Source organism: Macrotis lagotis, chromosome 4 (assembly GCF_037893015.1).
Source record: "Macrotis lagotis isolate mMagLag1 chromosome 4, bilby.v1.9.chrom.fasta, whole genome shotgun sequence".
NCBI lineage: Eukaryota > Metazoa > Chordata > Mammalia > Peramelemorphia > Peramelidae > Macrotis > Macrotis lagotis.
Window position 1 is genome coordinate 171,859,977 of NC_133661.1, and position 20,230 is coordinate 171,880,206.

Sequence of the window (20,230 nt, forward strand, 5' to 3'; positions counted from 1 at the left end):
AACATAACAGATTAGATACTCAGATATTTGTTAATAAAATTGAATTACATGAACTATTCAGAAGAGGAAATAAGAATGAAACACTTGAATTTTTATTTCTTTTTCCTCTGAGAGGCAGTGTGAAATAGGGATGGGGAAAGAGTACAGAACTATTGAGTCAGGAAACTGAGTTCTAACTCCAAAAGCACTGATGGTAACTTTGGTTGGTTAGTCGGATCATTTGAGCCCTCTCGGATTCAGTTTTCTCTTTTGTAAAAGGAAGAGTTGGACTAGATTATGTCTATCAGTTTTTCCATTCTAACATTCTAGGGCTTATAGCAGAGTCCCAATATATTTCATGAAAATCTTATTCACATTCTTTTGTGAATAAGAATTACTAGGGGATAAATCTTTTAAAGCTCTTCAAAATAGGACACCCCCCCTTTCCAGTCTTCTTAATCTTTTTCACTTTCATGCATACAGCAATTTAGTTATACTGACTTATTTTTTTGTTTCTCAGATATGACACTCCATCTCTCCATCTCTTTGTCCTTGCACTGACCATTCTCTCCCCCCATACTTAGAATGTTCTCCATTCTCATCTTGAACTCTCAGAATTCCTGGCTTCCTTTATAACTTAGCTCAAATAACACTGCTGGAGCCTTTCCCTGCTCACTCCTATACCCAATTCTACTAGAATTTACCTCTCTAAGGTTGCCTTACTCTGTAAGTATTTTGACTATATCTATTAATTTACATGTTGTCACCCACATTGAAATGTTAGTTCCCTGAAGATAGGGACTCTTGGATTTTTTTTTTTGCCTTTCTTTGTATCTTACTTCAAGATATAGTATTTGACAAATAGTTAATGATTAATAAATGCTTATTGTTTGATTGGTGATTAATTTAGGAGCAACATTTTCAAGACTTACTTTGGTATTCCAGCTTAAAGAATAATTTATATGTGTTTCTTACTTGCATAAAATTCAAGAAACCAAAGAATGCTTTCTGATCCTAACCTCATACACTCTTAACACACTTCATTTTCATTTTCTCCACACCTTTGGTTTACTCCTGTGGTTGTCTATAGAAAAATGCAAAATGTTGTCATGCTTATTACTTTTCACGATCTCTAGAATTATAATTTCTCCTCCTTTATTATCAGACAAAATAGAAAGACAGTCTTTTACTCTAGAAATATTGAATGTCTTAAAAGAAATATCTCTTAGGTTCTACCCTCTTCCTGAGCTGCTTCAACCTCTCTTACAAAAGATCCTTTAGTCCCCACTGGAAGACTGTCTGTGAAGGAAGAATTTTATTACCTCTTGAGGCAGCCAGGTCACTCTTGAACATTTTGTTTTTCCCTTATGTTAAGCCAAATATAGCCATCATTCCTTATTCTACCCTCCAGGACCAAGCAAAATTGGTCTAATATCTCATCTTCTTGATATCCTTTCAAATATTTGAAGAAAATGTCACTAACCTTCCTCCTACCTTCTACCAAATCTGTATTCTTTAGGTTAAAATCTCCCCCTTTTCCTTTCTTTTCCTTCTCCCTCTCTCCTTCCTTTTCCCTTCCTTTCCTTTCTTCCTTCTATTATGTTTTTGTGAAACAAAAGAACTTATTTTGGCTGCCATGTCTCAGAGGTGAGAGTCCCATTGAACTTGCATCTGCCACAACTCCAAGCTTTTTGAATACCTCCTCATCCAGTATGTTTGTAATTGAATTACTAAACAACTGAGAGCCTGCCCCTGATCTTAAAATTCTTCACAACATGACTTTGGCCTGGTAGGGCTCATTGCCCTCTCCTCATAGTTGGTCCAAGACTTAGAAATTGTTGTTTTTGCAGTTGTGTTCAACTCTTCATGATCCTATTTGGGGTTTTCTGAAGGCAAAGATACTGGAGTGCTTTGTCATTTCTTTCTCCAGCATATTTTACAGATGAAGAAACTGGGGGAAATAGGGTTAAGTGACTGGTCCAGGGTCATACAGCTTAGTAAATATTTGAATTTATGAAGATTAATCTTCCTAATTCCACATCACTTTATTCACTCACTGCTGCTCCTTACCAGGCCCAAGACTTACAGGCATAGAGATCAATGTGATTCAGTGGAAAGAGCACTGGATTTTAGATAATAGACTTGGGGTTACAGACTAAGGAGGCATGACAGCCTACAGTGCCAGAAGTAACAGATAGCTCCCTAAAAGATTAAGGCCCTGAGAGGGGTTTTCCCTTGCTCAAGGGGCAAGACACTATCCCTTTTCTGTGAACTTTGAAGAATCAATTGACCATGATCTGGCAATCTCATCTATAATTTTTTTTTTACTACTCTGGGCTGTTGTTTTGGGGATCAAAACCTATATATCTGATGACATAGGGATGGCACAGTAAATTGGATCTGGAGTCAGCTCTAGAGATCAATTCTAGACTGAGCAAATCACTTAATTTCTTTTTGTCTCAGTTTTCTCAACTGTAAAATGGGGACAAAAACAGCTACCACCTCTAAGGGGGATAACAATTAAATGAGCTATATGTAAAGTATAATTCATACCTGGCCAGAGTAGATACAATATTACTGCTTGTTTTCACCCCACTTGTTCTTTTTTCTCCTCATTCTCCACAATTATCTTGGGTTCTGAGTATCTTATCCAAGTTAAATTTTTTTTTCTAAGTTTCTTAGTCTGAAAATTTTTATTTATAGGGAAAATAGAAACAAGTTAAGAACTATTTTTTACTCCTCTTTATCATGATCTTAATCCTAGTCAGCCTAAACAACAGTTTTGGTCCTTCTTTGATCTTTCTCTTGCCCCTAAAAAAGCTTTTAAATCAATATTTTTTAGTTGTCTTTATCAGCAAAGACAAGTCTCAGCTTGTTCTGGGCTTTAGAATTCTTAACATTCTTACCCGTCCTGTCATTGTTTTGAATCCTTTCTCAGTTAATTGCCCTTCTCTTTGCTTAAGAAACCTCTTAAAACTCTCTTAGTTCATTGATGAGAACTCTGAGTGACTATATTAATCTTGTTGGATACCTACTTTTCTTCTTTAGTGGATTCATTTGTGTTTTTATCATCAGAATTTCATTCTAAGCAGTATCTTATCCATCTCATTTTGAAGAGATCCCCTAAAGAATTTCAGACCAGAATTTTAGTTTCTCTAAACTCTTTAAAATATCAAGATTGGTGTCAAGTTATACCTAATGGTCCCCTTCTTATTTACTCACATTCTAGAATACACTCACTTGATCACTTTCTTGTAAGTCACTTTCTTGCCATCATTTCTTTTGACATTACCTTAATTTTATTGGCCAAAAATCTGGTCCAGGATAAAAGTTCCTTTTTGCTTTTTTCTTTGTAAGATTTAACTTCTTTGACTAATATTAAGTCAAATATTCAACATGAAACAAGATATAGTTCTACATCTTACAGAACTTGTTTCTAAGTAAAGGGATAAGACATGTGTAAAAATTTTAAGCCATAATATGACAAATGAACAGGAGAAATGAAACAAAGATATATAAATATTTAGGGAAGGAAAACTCGTCTATAGCTACATAAATCAGGAAAGATCCCATGAGGAACACATCTATAGAGGAAAATTTTAGTTGACTACAATGACATTAACCAGACTTAGGAATTTAAACATTATAATAAAAATATCTATCTTTGGGATTTGAAGCTAGGAGCAGCTAGGTGGCACAGTGGATGGAGCACAGCCCCTGGAATCTGGAGGTCCTGGGTTCAAATGTGACTTCAGACATTTAATAATTACCTAGTTGTGTAACCTTGGGCAAGTGACTTAAAATTCCATTGCCTTAAATAAATGAAATTAAAAAAAAAAGAAGTCTGGGATTTGAAGCTAACAAAAACAGTTGCTATTCATGTCCAGGTATGGTCAAAAGATGAATCAGACACCAAGATTCCTTTCCTTATAATGGCTTGAAATGACAGTCATGATTTACAGAGTTCGTAACTGCTAATTATTTCATAAATACTAAATACATAAGAAATGGAAAAAGTTTGGGTGAATATTGAGATATAAACAATATTTGTTAGGGACAACAAATGGGCATCTAATTAGAAGTTTTCAAAAGTGTTAATCACTGGTGTCCATAAAGAAAGAACTAAAATTCTTTTCATTGTAGGAAAAATAGAAGAACTATCCACTCAGTTACATCGTAATCTGGAAGAAGAAGGAACCCAAAGGAGGTAGGTCTATGATCATGTAATTTTTCCTCACTGAAATAAATGGAGAAAGAGCAAAATTTCCAAGGAATACTAATATTGAGAGCTGTGGCATTATCTAATGTGATCTTACACTATAGAAGAGTTATATGTTGTTACAAAAATATGAAATGGCCCTTTGCTGGAATTTCATGGGTAACAACATTCTCAATTGAATTTTCAATATGTGGAACAATAATTTTCCTTCAATAACATTTTACTTTTACTCAATTTCATGCAAAAACAATTTTGAGATTCATCTTTTTTTAAAAATTTTGAGTTTCAAATTCTCTTCTCTCCCTTCCCTGAGATGGGAACCAAAACCCAATAATTTCCTACTAAAACAAATGAAATTATTTCCAGGAAAGAAGTTTCTTTATATCTGACTCCACTAGTAGGATTAGAATCAAACCTGGACTTGAAATATCTTGGGAAGGAGTGAGATACCATTCTGATCCTGTCTCTCTGAAGACCTAAATGATACTCTTTTTATCTGTCAGTGTCATACTCAGATATTCTTTCACCTCTTCTTTACTCCCCAACTCCATGTGTTTGTATTGGTTGAAACTCTTGCCTGGAGTACTCTCCCCCCTCATCTCTGCTTCCCAGCTTTTCTGACTTTCTTCAATTCTTAGCTAAAGTCTTACCTTCTCCAATAAACTTTTCCCAGTAATCATTAATCTTAGTGCCTTCCCCCGAGATTGTCCCAAATTTATTCTGTAATATCATTATTGTTTGCATGTTATCTTTCATTCTGAATTCTTTGCCTTGTACACAGAAGATTCTCAATAAATATTTACTGAATTTGGAGATATATATATATATGCATATATATATATATATATATATATATATAAAATGTTTTCTGTTGGACTTTTTTTTTACATTTTGCATTTTAATTGAGTGAGCTTGGTTCAAGGTTCTAAATTTATTTATTTACACATTACTAAAATAGTCTTGTTGTAAGAGTAACCCCCTCCCCCCACAAAAATAAAAATCTCACAAGAAATAAAGTGCAAGAAAGAGAAGGAAAAAAAAAGTACTTCAGTCTGTGTTCCAATACCATGAGCTCTGTCTCGTGGTGGAGTGCATTCTTTATTATAAATCCTTAAGAGAAGTTATTTCCACAATTGATGCTGCTGATTGTAATTCCCTCCATCCAGTCCTCCCCACTACCATCTATTATATTTCCTCTCTCCTTTCACTCTGTCCCTCTTCAAAAGTGTGTTGTGGGGTAGTTGAATGATGCAATGGACAGAGCACTGGCCCTGGGGCCAAGAGACCTGAAGCCTACATCACACCCCAGAGACCCAGCAACCACCCGGATCCATGGTCCCAGACAAGCCACCCAATCCCACCACCTTGCAAAAAAGTAAAAAAAAAAGAAAATGTATTATATCTGATTATCCTCTCCCAGGATACCTCTTCCCTTCCCTCTGTCCCTTTCTCCCATCCCCTTTCTCTCCTTTTTCTTCTAGATGTCTATACCCTATTGACTGTGTATGCTGTTTCCTCTCTGAGCCATTTATGATGAGAATGAAGCTCCCTCATTCTCCCTCACCTTCCCCCCTTCCACTCCATTGCAATAGCTATTTCTTGACTCTTTTACGTGAAATATCTTAGCCCATTCTACTTCTCCTTTCCTTTCTCCCAGTATATTCCCTTTTCACCCACTGACTCCATTTTAAAAATATATCATACCTTCACTTTTGGCTCTCTCCTGTGTCTCAACTCTAAAAGCTCCTAACTGCTCTATTAAATGAGAAGGTTCATATAAATATTATCAGTATCATCTTCCCATGCAGGAATACACATAATTCATCCTCATTAAGTCCCTCATAATTTACCCTGCTCATCTACCCTCTCTATGCTTCACCTGAGTCCGGTACTTGAAGATCAAACTTTCTGTTCAGCACTGGTCATTTCAACAGGAAATTTGAAATTCCCCTGTTTCACTGAAAGTCCATCTTTTCCCCTGGAAGAGGATGTTCAGTTTTGCTGGGTAGTTGATTCTCAGTTGCATTCCAAGTTCTTTTGCCTTCCAGAATATCATATTCCAAGCCCTACAAGTTCTTAATGTGGATGCTGCTAAGTTCTGTGTGATCCTGACTTAGCTCCATGATATTTGAATTGTTTCATCCTGGCTGCTTGTAATATTTTCTCTTTGACTTAGTAGTTCTGGAATTTAGCTATAATATTCCCGGGGGGCGGGGTTGGATCTCTTTCAGTAGGAGATGGGTAGATTCCCTCAATTTCTATTTTACCCTCTGCTTCTAGGATATCAGGGCAATTTTCCTGTAGAAATTCTTTTAAAATGAGATCAAGGATCTGATCATGACTTTCAGGAAGCCCAGTAATTTTTAAATTATGTCTTCTGGGTCTTTTTTCTAGATCTGTTGTTTTTTCCATAAGATATTTCATATTTTCTTCTAGTTTTTCATTCTTTTGATATTGTTTTATTGTGTCTTGATTCCTCGCAAAGTTTTCAGCTTCCTTTAGCTCCATTCTACAGTTGAAGGTTTTGTTTTCTTCAGAGAGCATTTTTTTCTCCTTTTCTATCTGGCCAATTCTGCTTTTTAAAGTATTTTTCTCCTCCTTAACTTTTTTTCTATTTGACCTAAACTAGATTTTAGTATGTTATTTTCTTCAGCATTTTTGTGGATCTCCTTGACTAAGCTACTGATTTGGTTTTCATGTTTTTCCTGCACCTCTCTCATTTCTTTTCCCAATTTTTCCTCTACCTCCCTTACTTGATTTTCAAAATCTTTTTTGAGCTCTGAAATAGCCTGAGACCAGCTTCTATATTTCTTGGAGTGTTTACATGCAGAAGCTTGAACTTTCTCATCTTCAGATTGTATATTTTGGTCCTCCATGGGACCAAAGTAATTGTCTATGGTCAGGTTGGTCAGGTTCCTTTTTTTTTTTTCCAGTTGACTCATTTCCCCAGCCTGTGCCTGGTTTGGAGTCAATGGGTGAACTTTTTTTTTTAGTTTTTTTTCAAGGCAAACGGGGTTAAGTGGCTTGCCCAAAGCCACACAGCTAGGTAATTATTAAGTGTCTAAGACCGGATTTGAACCCAGGTACTCCTGACTCCAGGGCCAGTGCTTTATCCACTACACCACCTAGCCACCCCTATGGGTGAACTTTTGAGTATTATTGGGACACCCCTGCAAGGACCTCAGTTCCTTCAGGGTCTTATGAGAGGCTCTGACTGCTCTCCTGACTGTGCTCTGGTCTGTGGAAGGCAATGGGGGGCCCCAGACTGTGATCAGGGTCTGAATATGGGCAAAGTGCCAGAGTCCTATCCCAAGGACAAAGGATAGACCTCAACAGTCTCCTTCCACTCCCTTACCTTCTGTGGGCTGAGCACTCTGGTAGCTGCTGCCGGTGGCTCTGTGTGCCTGCTTCCATTTTCTGGAATCTGGGCTGTGCCGAGGGTCATGCTGGCTCCCACTCACTCTGGCAGATGTTTCCCCGCTATTCTTCGAAGTTGTGTTTGGTGTTCCCTGGGTCACCAGGTCAGGAAACTGATTCTGCTGCTGGGAGTTGGCACTCCCAGTGACCCAGGTGTCTAAGCTTCCTTCTGCTGTGATTATCCTGGTTGTGCTGCCGCCCCCTCCAACCCCATGGAACAGAGTTTTCCCACAATTTTCCAGGCTCCCTTGGGCTGGAAAATTCCCACACTGGATCTTTCTGTGGGTTCTGTCTCTTGAAAATTCAGTTAGGGCAATAATTTTAAGGTTTTTGGAATGTTTTTAAGAGAACTCCTAGGAAAGACTGTTCTCATGCTGCCATCTTGGCTCACCCCCCTTCTGTTGGGCTTTTAAAACTCTTCATAACCTGTCCCTTTCTAGCTTTTCCAGTCATCTTAAATCTTATTCCTCCATAATATTCCATCTCCCAACTCCATGTGTTTGTACTGGTTAAAACCCTTGACTGAAGTACTCTCCCCCCTCATCTCTGCTTCCCAGCTTTTCTGACTTTCTTCAATTCTTAGCTAAAATCTTACGTTCTCCAATAAACCTTTCCCAGTAATCCTTAATCTTAGTGCCTTCCCCCTGAGATTGTCCCAAATTTATTCTGTGATATCATTATTGTTTGCATGTTGTCTCCTTCATTAGACTACGACCTCCTTTTTAAAATTTATTTAAGGCAATGGGGTTAAGAGACTTGCCCAATGTCACCCAGCTAGGTAATTATTATGTGTTTGAGGCCGAACTTGAACTCAGGTCCTCCTGCTCCAGGACCAGTGTTCTATCCACTGTGCCACCGAACTGTCCCAAATTATTACCTCCTTGAGGGAAGGGACTTTTTTTTTTTTGCCTTTTTTTTGTATCCCCACTTAAATCTTAGTTGCTTGACTGGTTACAGTGATGATAATTAGGGTTAGTAACCAGAAAGAGTTGGGAGGGAGGACAGTGGAGGACAGAGAGTTACAAGAAAGGGGCAAGGAAAAACAGGCAAGAAAATAAACAAATTTTTGCCCAAACTCTCTCAGGTTCTTTCTTTCCTAATCTCAGTTTCGGGTCATACTTCTGCTTTTTTGAGTAGAGCATCATAAAGACTTTTCCATAAGGGTAAAAGTCAGTTATAGTGGGCTCACCAAGATAGTCTGACAGTACAAGTCTCATTTTCCTTAGAACCTTGGAAGTACAGAATGAAATACACACCAAAGAAAAAGAGAAGCTGATTGGTACCATTCGGGAAATTCAAGAAGCTAGTGATCAACTGAAGAAAAAATTTGAAACAGAAAGTGAAGTCAAGAGCAGTTTCAAGCAGGAAGCATCTCGTCTCAATATGGAAAATAGGGTAAGAACTGTTAGCATTTTTTCAATGTGAGGTTTAACATTTGTACCTTTGTATAACCACGCTTTTTAATACGTAAGATGAGAATGCCTTGGGATAGGGAAGCCTAATACAAAATTTCAGAGATGCTTAACAGAGGGAGAGGTGCAAATAGATTTCAGTGAGACCTTGAACTTGATAGGGAGGAAAATTACATCTTCCTACTAATCTTTAACTTTTTTTGTAGTTTTACATATTTTATTTCAAGAATTTAAAAACATGATTTTATAAACCTAAAGTCATATTCATAGGCTTCACCAGACTTCTAATGTGTTCCATGAAAAAAAAGGTTAAAAACTATATAGCAGGAAGAGATGGATAGACTGGAATAAAGAAAAGTGTGTGATGGAGTGAAAAAACCTCTGGATTTGGGAGTAAGAGAAGTCTGTTTTTTCTTCCAAACTCTGCCACCAATCAACTTTGTGAAGGTTACCAAGTCAATCACTGCATCGGGTGTGATGGTGTGTGTCTGTATGATGTTATCTGTTGGTAGTTCTCTATTTGATGTGAAGATATGAGTGTATGTATAGTGAGTATGAGTTTTTTCCTATATGTACCTTTCATCTGTGTGTATTTATGCATCTATATCTCTGTGAGCATGTATAGTGTGTTTTCTGTCGGTGATTCTCAGAGTGGTCAGATAGTCTCCATTTTTTCTCTACCCTTTTATCTTAAAGATGACTTTGGTTTTCTGGCACTGCTTCCCCATAAGGGTAGCCATGTCTGAGATGGTTATTTAGCCCCAAATCCTGCTAAAATAGGATAACAAATACTGTCCAGAAAACAATTATTGAGCCAGGGAACCATCAGCTCACAAATTGCTCCTAGACCAATGGGATCAAATCCTATTTTTCACCGACAAAGAAACATATAAGAAAAATATTGCCATAACTGAGTCTTGACTTTTTTATTATTATAGCATGGGAAATGGGATACTGTATTGGCATGAAGGTGTCAGAGAACAATCTAGGATCATAAATCTAGAGCTGATATGGGTCATAGAGGTCATCTGTTGTAACCTCTCTATTTTACAGATAAGCAAACTGAAACCCAGAGAGTTCAAATGATTTACCCCAAAGTTACACAGAGACAGGGTTTCATCACTGCTATCTCTGTTTTTTTTTTTTGCAAGGCAAATGGGGTTAAGTGGCTTGCTCAAGGCCACACAGCTAGGTAATTATTAAATGTTTGAGACTGGATTTGAACCCAGGTACTCCTGACTCCAGGGCTGGTGCTATCTAGCTGCCCCTATCTCTGTTTTTCTTTCACAAAGAAATCTCTCCCTGGAATACATAAGAGATGCCAAGTCTTCAAAAGGTAACTAAATGAAAAGGAGACTGACAACATGAATATTTCCATTAAGGCACGTAGGGGAACCACAGAGTAGAAATAGGCTTGCATTGTTCTGGTGGACCTATTCTTATGGTGAGCTCAGGGCGTTATGAGAGTGAATATTGGTGAATACAGATGGAGAGAGAGAGAGGTATTGAGAAAAACAGTTAAAACTTATGCAGTTTTTGGTCCTGGATATCTTTCCTTCGTTTTTATCATGAAAAGGGAGGATGTTCTTAAATATCTTTATTAGTACATCATCATGAAGGTTTGTGCTGCTCTTAAGCTTATTCATACCAGAACTGCTGGAATAAGTGATGATGAATCTGTGTTAACTGTCCTTTAAGTTCTACCAGTTGAGCCAGTTGGTACATAACATTTTATGTCAAAGGAAGATATGTTCTTAAAAAAAAAAAGGGAAAAAAATGAGCTTATAACCCAATTTTCCTTTATTGTTATAGGATCTTGAGGAAGAATTAGATATGAAGGATAGAATGATTAGAAAACTGCAAGATCAAATTAAGACTCTAACCAAGACAATTGAGAAAGGTAAGAGAAAGTTTCACTCTTCCATTTTCAGTGATCCTTACTCTCAGCAAGCTGTCAATAAATCTAATAGTGTCAGCAAAGGAATGTGACCTTCTTTTGTATTTGCATTTTAATATGGGGCCCTGGGCAAGTCACTTAACCTCTGTTTGCCTTAATCCACTGAAGAAGGAAATGGCAAACAACTCAAGTATCTTTGTCAAGAAAATCATGAAGAGTTCATGAAGAGTTGGACACAACTGAACAACAAAATGCAATTTGAAAATCAAAAATGTTTCAAAACTCAAAGGAATAAAATTTTAATGATAGACTTTCCAACACTCTTATAGACTAGAGGGGAAATATCTGAGAGAGGCAATCCTATCCAGCACCCCTCGGAATTTACTATATCTCTAGATACCAAATTTATAATAATTTTAACTTCTTCCTCTATCAAATTATTTTTTTAAACATAGGGACTAAAATAGACTGATCTGAATTTCATCTTTATTCTCTTACACCATCATCCATATTTATAGAGTCCATCCTCCAAGAAAGGTAATTAGAGAGAGGGGGGGAGGAACCAAGGAAATGGATATTTTGTACTGAATATTGACTGCCCAATATAATTAGGTTTTCCTCCTCACATGTGCACAGTGTGGAAAGGACTATTGATCAGGTCTTCAATGGTCTTTTCTTGTCCTTTATTCTTCTTGACCGCTCTATAGACACTGCTGACAATCCAGAACTGATTTTTTTTCTTTATGTGACATTTGTCTTTCTTTAATTCTCCTTCTCTCTCCCATTTCATTTGCTGACTTTACTGGTTCTTTTTTGTTCTGGTCTAGTTTAAATTAGGTAGCCTCTGAGATGCCATTAACTCAAAGTCTGTGATTCTCCTTCCCTTAACTATGGTCTTCCCCAAGCCTCTGCCCTTGACACTAAAAGCTGGAGGCTGTCTGATTCCGAGGAAGCCTTGATAGGGGAACTGAGAGTAGTTTCCATTCATTTAGCTTTTGAATATACTGTCTGGCACTAGACTTGTATGTTTTTTTCTGATTGTGGGATTCTATTTCCAGCCAATGAGGTACATACTTCTTCAGAACCCAAGGAGTACATTGGAATGATGGAGTATAAGAAAGAAGATGAAGCCAAGCTGGTGCAAAATCTCATTCTTGGTACTTTTCTTGGACACTTGGAATTCTCTCATTAGGTTTAGTAATTTAGATATTAGACAAAAACTATTGTGACCAGGGGTTAATCACCAAAAAGATCTTTCACATTCTTTCCTTTCTACCCCCTTCATTTATTGTTATTCTCCCCACCCCCACCACCCACAATCTGGCCAGGGGAAAGAATCTAGCCAGGAAAAAAACTAGTCTAAGGAATAAATCTTACCTAGGAGTCTTACATTTGATGTAACTCACCACATTGGTCACTACTGCTTTTATGCAGTTTCCATTTCTTCTGAAAAAAAAATGTAGTTTGAGTGAAGGAGGGAGGATAAGAACTTCAGAATCCTGCTCAGACCTTAAATTGATGGAATTTGTGGTACAAAGGAGAGATGAGAAGTTAGTGATACCGGTGTTTGTAGGTCATGAAAGGAATAAGGCAGGACTCTGATCAGGGAAAAACTCACTAAACATCCTTGTAGTCAGTCTCATTAGAAGAAATTAGAACAACCATTGTTTGAACTGAATTAATACCTTATATTTATAACTTTCTTCTCTCCACTACCCCTTAGATCTGAAGCCACGTGGTGTGGTTGTGAATATGATTCCAGGCCTGCCAGCTCATATTCTATTCATGTGTGTACGTTATGCAGACTCCCTAAATGATGACAGTATGCTGAAGACTTTCATGAATATCACTATTAATGGCATCAAGCAGGTCATTAAGGTAGGAATTACATTTCCTCATAAAATGTTGAGGGTTCCTTCTGAGGTCATGACTTAGGTTCAAATTCCAAATCTGAAAAGAATCTATTGTGTGACTATGGGAAAGTCATTCAGACTGGGTTCATTTCTCATCTATAAGAAGGTGATGATGATGATATTTGCATTCTGAACCTCATAATCTGTTCTTTAAATTCAGATTTTTATATAATGGATCTTGTTGAAGCAGGCAAATATTTTTTTTTTCATCACCAAAAGGTTCTTTCATTATATTTCTTTATGTGAAAAACTCAGAGTAGCTCCATTTTTCTGCAATGGACTCTTCCACACTAGATATTTATAAAGTAGAAGACTTGCATGCATTATGAGTTGAAGACATTGGGGTTGATCAGAAATGAGCCAAAAACCCTTTTCTCTCTTGCATCTTCAATATCTCTAGTTGTCCAGACTTTTTTCCTTCTATCTTTAAACATGTTTAAGATCTTTCACATCTTTAAACAAGTCATTGCTTGTCTTCCTTTAGCTGTTTGTCTTATTTTTTTCACTGCCAGTCTTTTTGAATGAGTAATCTACACTCACTCTTTCCACTTCCTCAATGCTTCTGTCCCCACCACTCTCTCGTGAAATAGAAGCTGATGAACTCATTCTCCCTAACCTCTCTGAAATGCATGTGATGCAACTGATTATCTTTCTCTCTTGAAATGTTCTACCCTTGACTTCCGTGACACAATTTCCGTGTTTCCTTCCTCAAACATTAACTTTCCCCTACCCCCCAAACTATAAGAGTTCTCGTATCTCAGATATAGGTTCTTTGGTCTTCTCTATCTCTACGTTTTCCTTTCTAATTGTTTTAACTTTCATTTCTAATGCTAATAATTAAAAAGAGAATCTTAAGCTCATTGTACCTAATAATCAGAACTATTAAAAAATAGGAAAAGTGTTATTTCTAGAGATAGTGCATTTCCCTTTACTAGAGGTTTTCCACAGAGAGAGATATGATAATGACCATTTATCAGATATGTTGTAGAAGGAATTATTTTACTATGTAAAAGTTAAACTAAATGGTTTCTGAGATTCCTCTGAAATGTTTTGATTTTGTGGCTTTTTTAAAAACTTTGATCTTAGTTCTCTATCTCCAATAACCTAGAGAATACCCATAAACTGTTACCTCACTCTCAATCATACCAAATCGAATTCATTCTCTCTCCTTCTTTTCAGTCTTCTCAAATGAATTCTTCTACTTGATGTCTCTTTCATGAAATCATAAATTTAGATCATATAGGGATTTTAGAGGTCTTATACTCTAACTCTCGATGTTTTTCCTTTTCTTTTTATTTAAACAATATTTTATTTTACATATAAGATAATTTTTGGCATTCTTTTTTTTTTTGAGTTCCAAATTTTCTCCCTCCTCTCCCTGAGACAGTAAGGAATTTTGTTCAGCCATGCAAAACACCAATGAATCAAAAAGAAAGTGAAAAATAATATTCTTTGAGATTCATTCAGATTCCAGTAGTTCTTTCTATGGAAGTGAATAGCATTTTTCATCATGAGTCTTTTGGAATTGTCTTAGAACATTATGTTGCTGAGAATAGATAAGTCACTCACAGTTGTTTATTATATAGTATTGCTTTTATGGTTCACAATATTCTGCCTTCTGTTCATGTAAGTCCAGGTTTTTCCACAGTATTCTATTACAATCATATATAATAACTTGTTCAGTGATTCCTCAATTGATGGGGATCCCCTAAATTTCCAATTTTTTGTCTATATAAAAAGAGCTGCTGTAAATAGTTTATATAAATATGTCCTTTTTCTTTCTTGCAATCTCTTTGAGATACAGACCTTAGTGGTATTGTGAGATCAAAAGGTTTACACAGTTTTCTAGTCCTTTAAAGTACAGTCACAAATTGTTCTCTAGATTGGATCAGTTCACAACTCCACCATCAGTACATCTAATCCTCTTAATTCCATAAAGAAACTGAGGCCCAAGGATGTTAACTGAATTTTTCAGTGACATAAAAGTAGTGTTGTAACAATCCTGAGAGCCCTGTTAAGGAAAACGCCATCCATGTACAGAGGGAAAAAAACAAACTATGGATTGTGAATGCAGAGCAAGGCATGCTATGTTCACTTTTTAAAACTTTGATGTTTTTTCTTTCTCATATTTTCCCTATTAGTTCTAGTTCTTTCACAGCTCGACTAACATAGAACTAATTTTAAATTTATATGTACAGATTGTTTGCTATCATGGGAGTGGGATGAGAATGGAGAATGATGGAAAAATTTGAAACTCAAAAGTTTACAAAAGAATGAATGTTGAAAACTATCTTTGCAATGTAAATGGAAAATAAATGAAAAAAAGTCACAAGTGGAATTTGAATCAGATCATCTAACTGCAAAGTCAGCACCACTATTATCCCATGATCAAAAATCTCAGAATCAACTGATCTGATAGTTTTCTTATTTGTAAATCCAGTCAATCATCAGGTTTCTGATGATACATTCCATTATTGTTACTCCCATAATAGGTCCAGACCTTCTTCACAAGATGCCTATATCACTCAAAAAAAGCCTTCTCTTCAGTCTCCTTTTTTCTAATTCTCTTCCCCCAACCAATCTGCTATATACAGAGACAAATCTATGTACACATAGATTCCTGCCATTATATTTTTCTTAAAATAGTGTTCATCATGTCATTTCACTGTTTAGAAAGTTCCAAGATGGACATGGGGCAGTTAGAATACAGAGGACAGTCTAACTGTAGGTCTAGTATACTAAGGGTACACTACCCTTTGGCAGCCCAAAATTGATGACCTCTCAGATCCTGCCCACCAACATCCAAAAAGGATGTGGGCTGGTGTTCTCAAGACCAGAGGTGTCAAACACCCTCCAGATTGGAATGTAATTGAGAAATATTTATTATAATTAATCAAAAAACAATAAAACAGAAACTATTCATCTTAAAATTAAATCAATATCTGTCAATAGGGAGTCTTATGTAAGGATTAGTGAGTCCTGTTTCTATTTGGGTTTGACATCACTACTGTACTGTAGAAAGATTTGGTCCTTTTGAATGATGATATCATGAGGCAGAGACCTACCTCTCTGCCCCAGTACTAGCTCAAGGGAGCCCCTGCAAATAATGGAATCAACATGAAGTCAGAGGATGGCATTGTGTATTTGTGAGAAGATAATAGATAAATCCAACTAGAGCAAAGTGTTTTTGTTTTAGAGTAGTGGGAGATAATAATAACACATTTATATGGAACTTAAAAACTTTGTATATGATGTTTTTCCTTTAATCCTCATAGTAATGCTGTAATGTTCTCAGGGTTGCAAAGTTAATATCTGAAGTGGAATTTATACTCAGATTTTTCTGACAAGGATAACCCTTTGTCCACTCTGCCTGTTGCTCCTCAGTTGTGGAAGATTTCAGCACCAGAGAAGTTTAGGTTTTATCCAACAGACAATGTGTAATCATTGGGGATTTTCAAAGGAGAGGGAGTTACACAATGGAAGCTCTATTTCAGTAAGAATAGTCTGGCAGAAATACAAAGGACCTCCTGGAAGGGAAATAGACTAGAAGTATGAAGAGCACTTAGTATATTATGGTAGTAATACAAACATATGGTAATGAGACCTAAAATATGATAATAAACATGGGAATGAAAACAGGAGGGTCAGGGATTTGGTGAATGATTTAGATAGTAAGAACAAAAGAAAGGGAGTAATAAGAAGTGACCCAAAGATTTTAATTCTATGTGGTTAAGAAAAAGATACTTTTAATCTACTTCACAATTCTAAAATCTAATCTTTCCTCTGCGAATCCATTCCATATGTATTTTAATATATCTTGATAGACAAAATTCTTTGCATGTTATCTTCCCTCCTATTCGAATGTTAACTCCTTAAGAGCAGACACTTTCTTTTTAGCTCTCTTTATTTCCCCAGGATTTGCTTTTTGACTTAAATGATTACAGAAAATAAGAGTGTTGGAAGAGAGGCCAACTCACTTCATAAGACTATCTAAATAATTTCCCCATTTGTTGAATATATATCATATTCTCTTTTGTTATTTAATTACATATTTCACTATTAGTTAAATATTTCATGTGTATTTATCTTGTCTTCTGAACTAGCATAAGGCAAAGACTATGTCCTACCTTTCTTTTGTATCTCCTTCAGGACCCAGAACATTTCTCTAAGAACTAGATGGATGTTTAGTAAGCTTTGAGGAAATATTTGTTTAATGAATTGAATAAAAACTAATTTTAGTCAAATGATTCCTTGGGGCAATGGTTTTCAAGTCACCAGCTAAATAAGTGCCCATTCAGGAAAGATGATGTGTGTTAATGTATCTTGGAAACATTAGTGTAGATGTTGTTAACTCTGGGTGTCCTCACTTTGCCCAAAAGGCAAGAAAACTATGCATACCCTTTGCTCCAGTAATACCACAACTAGGTCTGTATCCCAATGAGATCATTTTTTCCCAATTGATATTTTATTTTGTTTTTCCAATTACATGTTATGTTTTTAACATATATGTCTATAAGTTACACGATTTCCTTCCACACTCCCTTCCCACCTTCCTCCCCTCAGCGGCAAGCAGTCTGGTGAACATTGTACATACGCATTTGTGTTTAACAAGTTTACAGATTAGTCATTTTCTGTATAAGGAATTAGGATTAAGGGAGGGGGAAGAAAAACCATGGGATAGGAAGTGAAAACAGAAGAGAAATTTTTAAAAAGTGAATAGTGTTCACTCAGATTTTGTAGGGAGGTTTTGGTTTTGTCCAAAGGGATCATTTTAAAAAAGGAAAAGGGGCCTATATGTACATCAACTCTTTTTATAGTGGCATAGAATTGGAAATTGTGGGAATGCCCATCATCTGGGAATGATTGAACAAGTTGTGAGTATATAAATGAATTGGATTATTATCGTTCTATAAAAAATGATGAACAGGCATATTTCAGAAAAACCTGGAAAGACTTACATGAACTGATACTGAGTGAAGTGAGAAGACCCAAGAGAATATTGTACACAGTAATAGCAACATTGTGCCATGATCAACTAGAAATAGATTTAATTCTTCTCAGCAATACAGTGATCCAGGACAATTCCAAGACTCATAATGGAAAATGCTATCCCTATCCATAGAAAGAGCTGGTGAATGCAGATCAAAGCAAACTATATTCACTTTTTTCTTTCTTGTAATTTCCCCCTTTCATTATGATTTCTCTTTCACAACATGACTAATTTGTAAATTAAAACAAAAAATCTTTGTGTCCTCATTTTTCTCTAGGAAAATCAGGAAGATTTTGAGATGCTGTCCTTTTGGCTTTCTAATACATGCCACTTCCTTAACTGTCTGAAACAGTACAGTGGAGAAGAGGTAGGGATTGTTGTAGCTAGTATATTATACGGGCCATTCTAAGCAATATAACAGAAACTGATAGAATGAATGTACTGATATTGTTAAGTTTTGTTGATGTAAAGACTTCATATAATATTTATGATTTTCAAATTCCTTTATTATATACTTTGCAGTACAGTGTGATGATCAGTTGCAGTAAAGTATAATAGTGGAGGTTATTCCGATTCCAGTTTGAAAGATGAAGTAATTGGGATTAGAGAGGCTAAGGATTTGTTCAGATTCACATAACTGGTTAGTGACAGTCATTGGCATAGCACCCCATTTACTTCGTCTTCATGGCATAACCTAAGGCTCATAAAAGCAATATATTTTGGCTTATATATTGATTATTAAGTTGAATGCATATCACTGTTAGGATACTAATGTTAACTTTGAAAACCCTAATATTACTCACTAGTTTCTACTTTTCTTTATCATTTATGATCTGTTCTTTACTAATTTGTGAGAGATGCTTATTAAGGCAACAAAGACTGTGGTGTTAATTTTAGTTAATTATCAGCATTATTTCCACAAATAATAAACCCAACTTGAGAAAGGAGAGCTACGCTGGTGTTGCGTTATGTTTGCCTATCATTACTGCTGATGGTATAGACTATTCAATTATCACTAGTTCTCAAGAAAAAAGATATTTTAAAAGTCAATCATAATGTAATGATGTTACTGCCTCAGAGGATCCAGGAGGAGAGTAAAGGGAGATTCTTTTTATCTGTCTGGCAGACCTGGAAGATCACAGTTGTTATCCTCCAAACTGGAAGAATTTAAATTCATCAGAAAGTACAAGATAATTATGAAGGAACGTTATATATTAATTCTTTAAAAAAATAGTAGCAGGATAACCAGGGTTTGAATGATAGACCATATATCTGCTTAATATATTGCAGTTTGATTATGCTGATTCAATCTATTAATTTCCTTTGCTATGTTTCTTTTAAGGGAATGTGCAATTCATTTCCCAAAAGATATATGATGTACTCAGATTGCAGATTGAGATATCATATTATTTTAGATATGACCACTGCAGTCATTTGTTTTATTTGACTATATATTTTAACAAACAAAATTGTTTTCTCAATGATGGGGTGGGATAAGAAGGAAATCATGCACTTTAACGATATAAAAAAGGGTCATAATAGAAGCTCACGATTTTAAGTTAGTGAATAAGTATATCCATTATCTGCATATACTTGATAAAGTTTATTATAATATCAGAGCAAATGGTTTTCTAATGTTTATATACCCATAATTGACTTTCAGGAATTTATGAAGTATAACACCCCACGTCAAAATAAGAATTGTTTGATGAATTTTGACCTTTCAGAGTATAGACAGATTCTCAGCGATGTGGCAATACGGATATATCATCAATTCATCATTGTAATGGAGAATAATCTTCAGCCAATGATAGGTAAAAAACTGGAGGATCAACTAAAATTTGACAGGATAGATGATATTTGGGTATACTGAATAGTAAGATTAAATGACATAATTTAATGGTATAAGTGATTTATTTTCATCTATACATATTAACATTTTTTATTCTTTATAATGAACTCAATCTATAAATTAGGTCTCATTACTATTGATAATGTATGTCTTCTGAAAAAACTCACTTTCAGTAGTCTTAAAATTCTGATGTATTTTCTCTAATTTATAATATTTCCCTTCTCTTTTTTGACTTTTATAATTTCAAATCATAAATAGATTGTTCCATGAAAAGATTTTCCTATTCCCTTTTCAGGAAGATGAAAGAAGATTCCCTATCTAGTCTAAGGCTCTGTATAAGATCAGTTTATTTACTTAAAGACATAGAGAACTCCTCCCTCACAGAAATAATATGTAGGTTCTACATGTGGATAGCTCTAATTTGTTAAAGGATTTGTTTCCTTGCACAATCAAGCCATAATCTGCTTCTCTACAATTTCTACCTGTTCCTTCTAATTTTACTTTCTGAAGACAAACAGAGCAGGTCTTTCCCCTTTCCTGTAATCATTCCA

The 20,230-nt window shown here is 35.8% G+C and overlaps 1 protein-coding gene across 1 annotated transcript in view; it reads left to right on the forward strand.

Moving 5' to 3' along the window:
- MYO5C (myosin VC) overlaps positions 1 to 20,230 on the forward strand; it is a 137,464-nt gene that overhangs the window by 103,994 nt on the left and 13,240 nt on the right. The window contains exons 31-37 of the mRNA XM_074234664.1: positions 4,123 to 4,186; positions 8,842 to 9,010; positions 10,840 to 10,927; positions 11,983 to 12,081; positions 12,648 to 12,802; positions 18,105 to 18,194; positions 19,491 to 19,641. Coding sequence (XP_074090765.1) covers positions 4,123 to 4,186; positions 8,842 to 9,010; positions 10,840 to 10,927; positions 11,983 to 12,081; positions 12,648 to 12,802; positions 18,105 to 18,194; positions 19,491 to 19,641 — 816 coding nt within the window. The remainder of the gene's footprint in view (positions 1 to 4,122; positions 4,187 to 8,841; positions 9,011 to 10,839; positions 10,928 to 11,982; positions 12,082 to 12,647; positions 12,803 to 18,104; positions 18,195 to 19,490; positions 19,642 to 20,230) is intronic.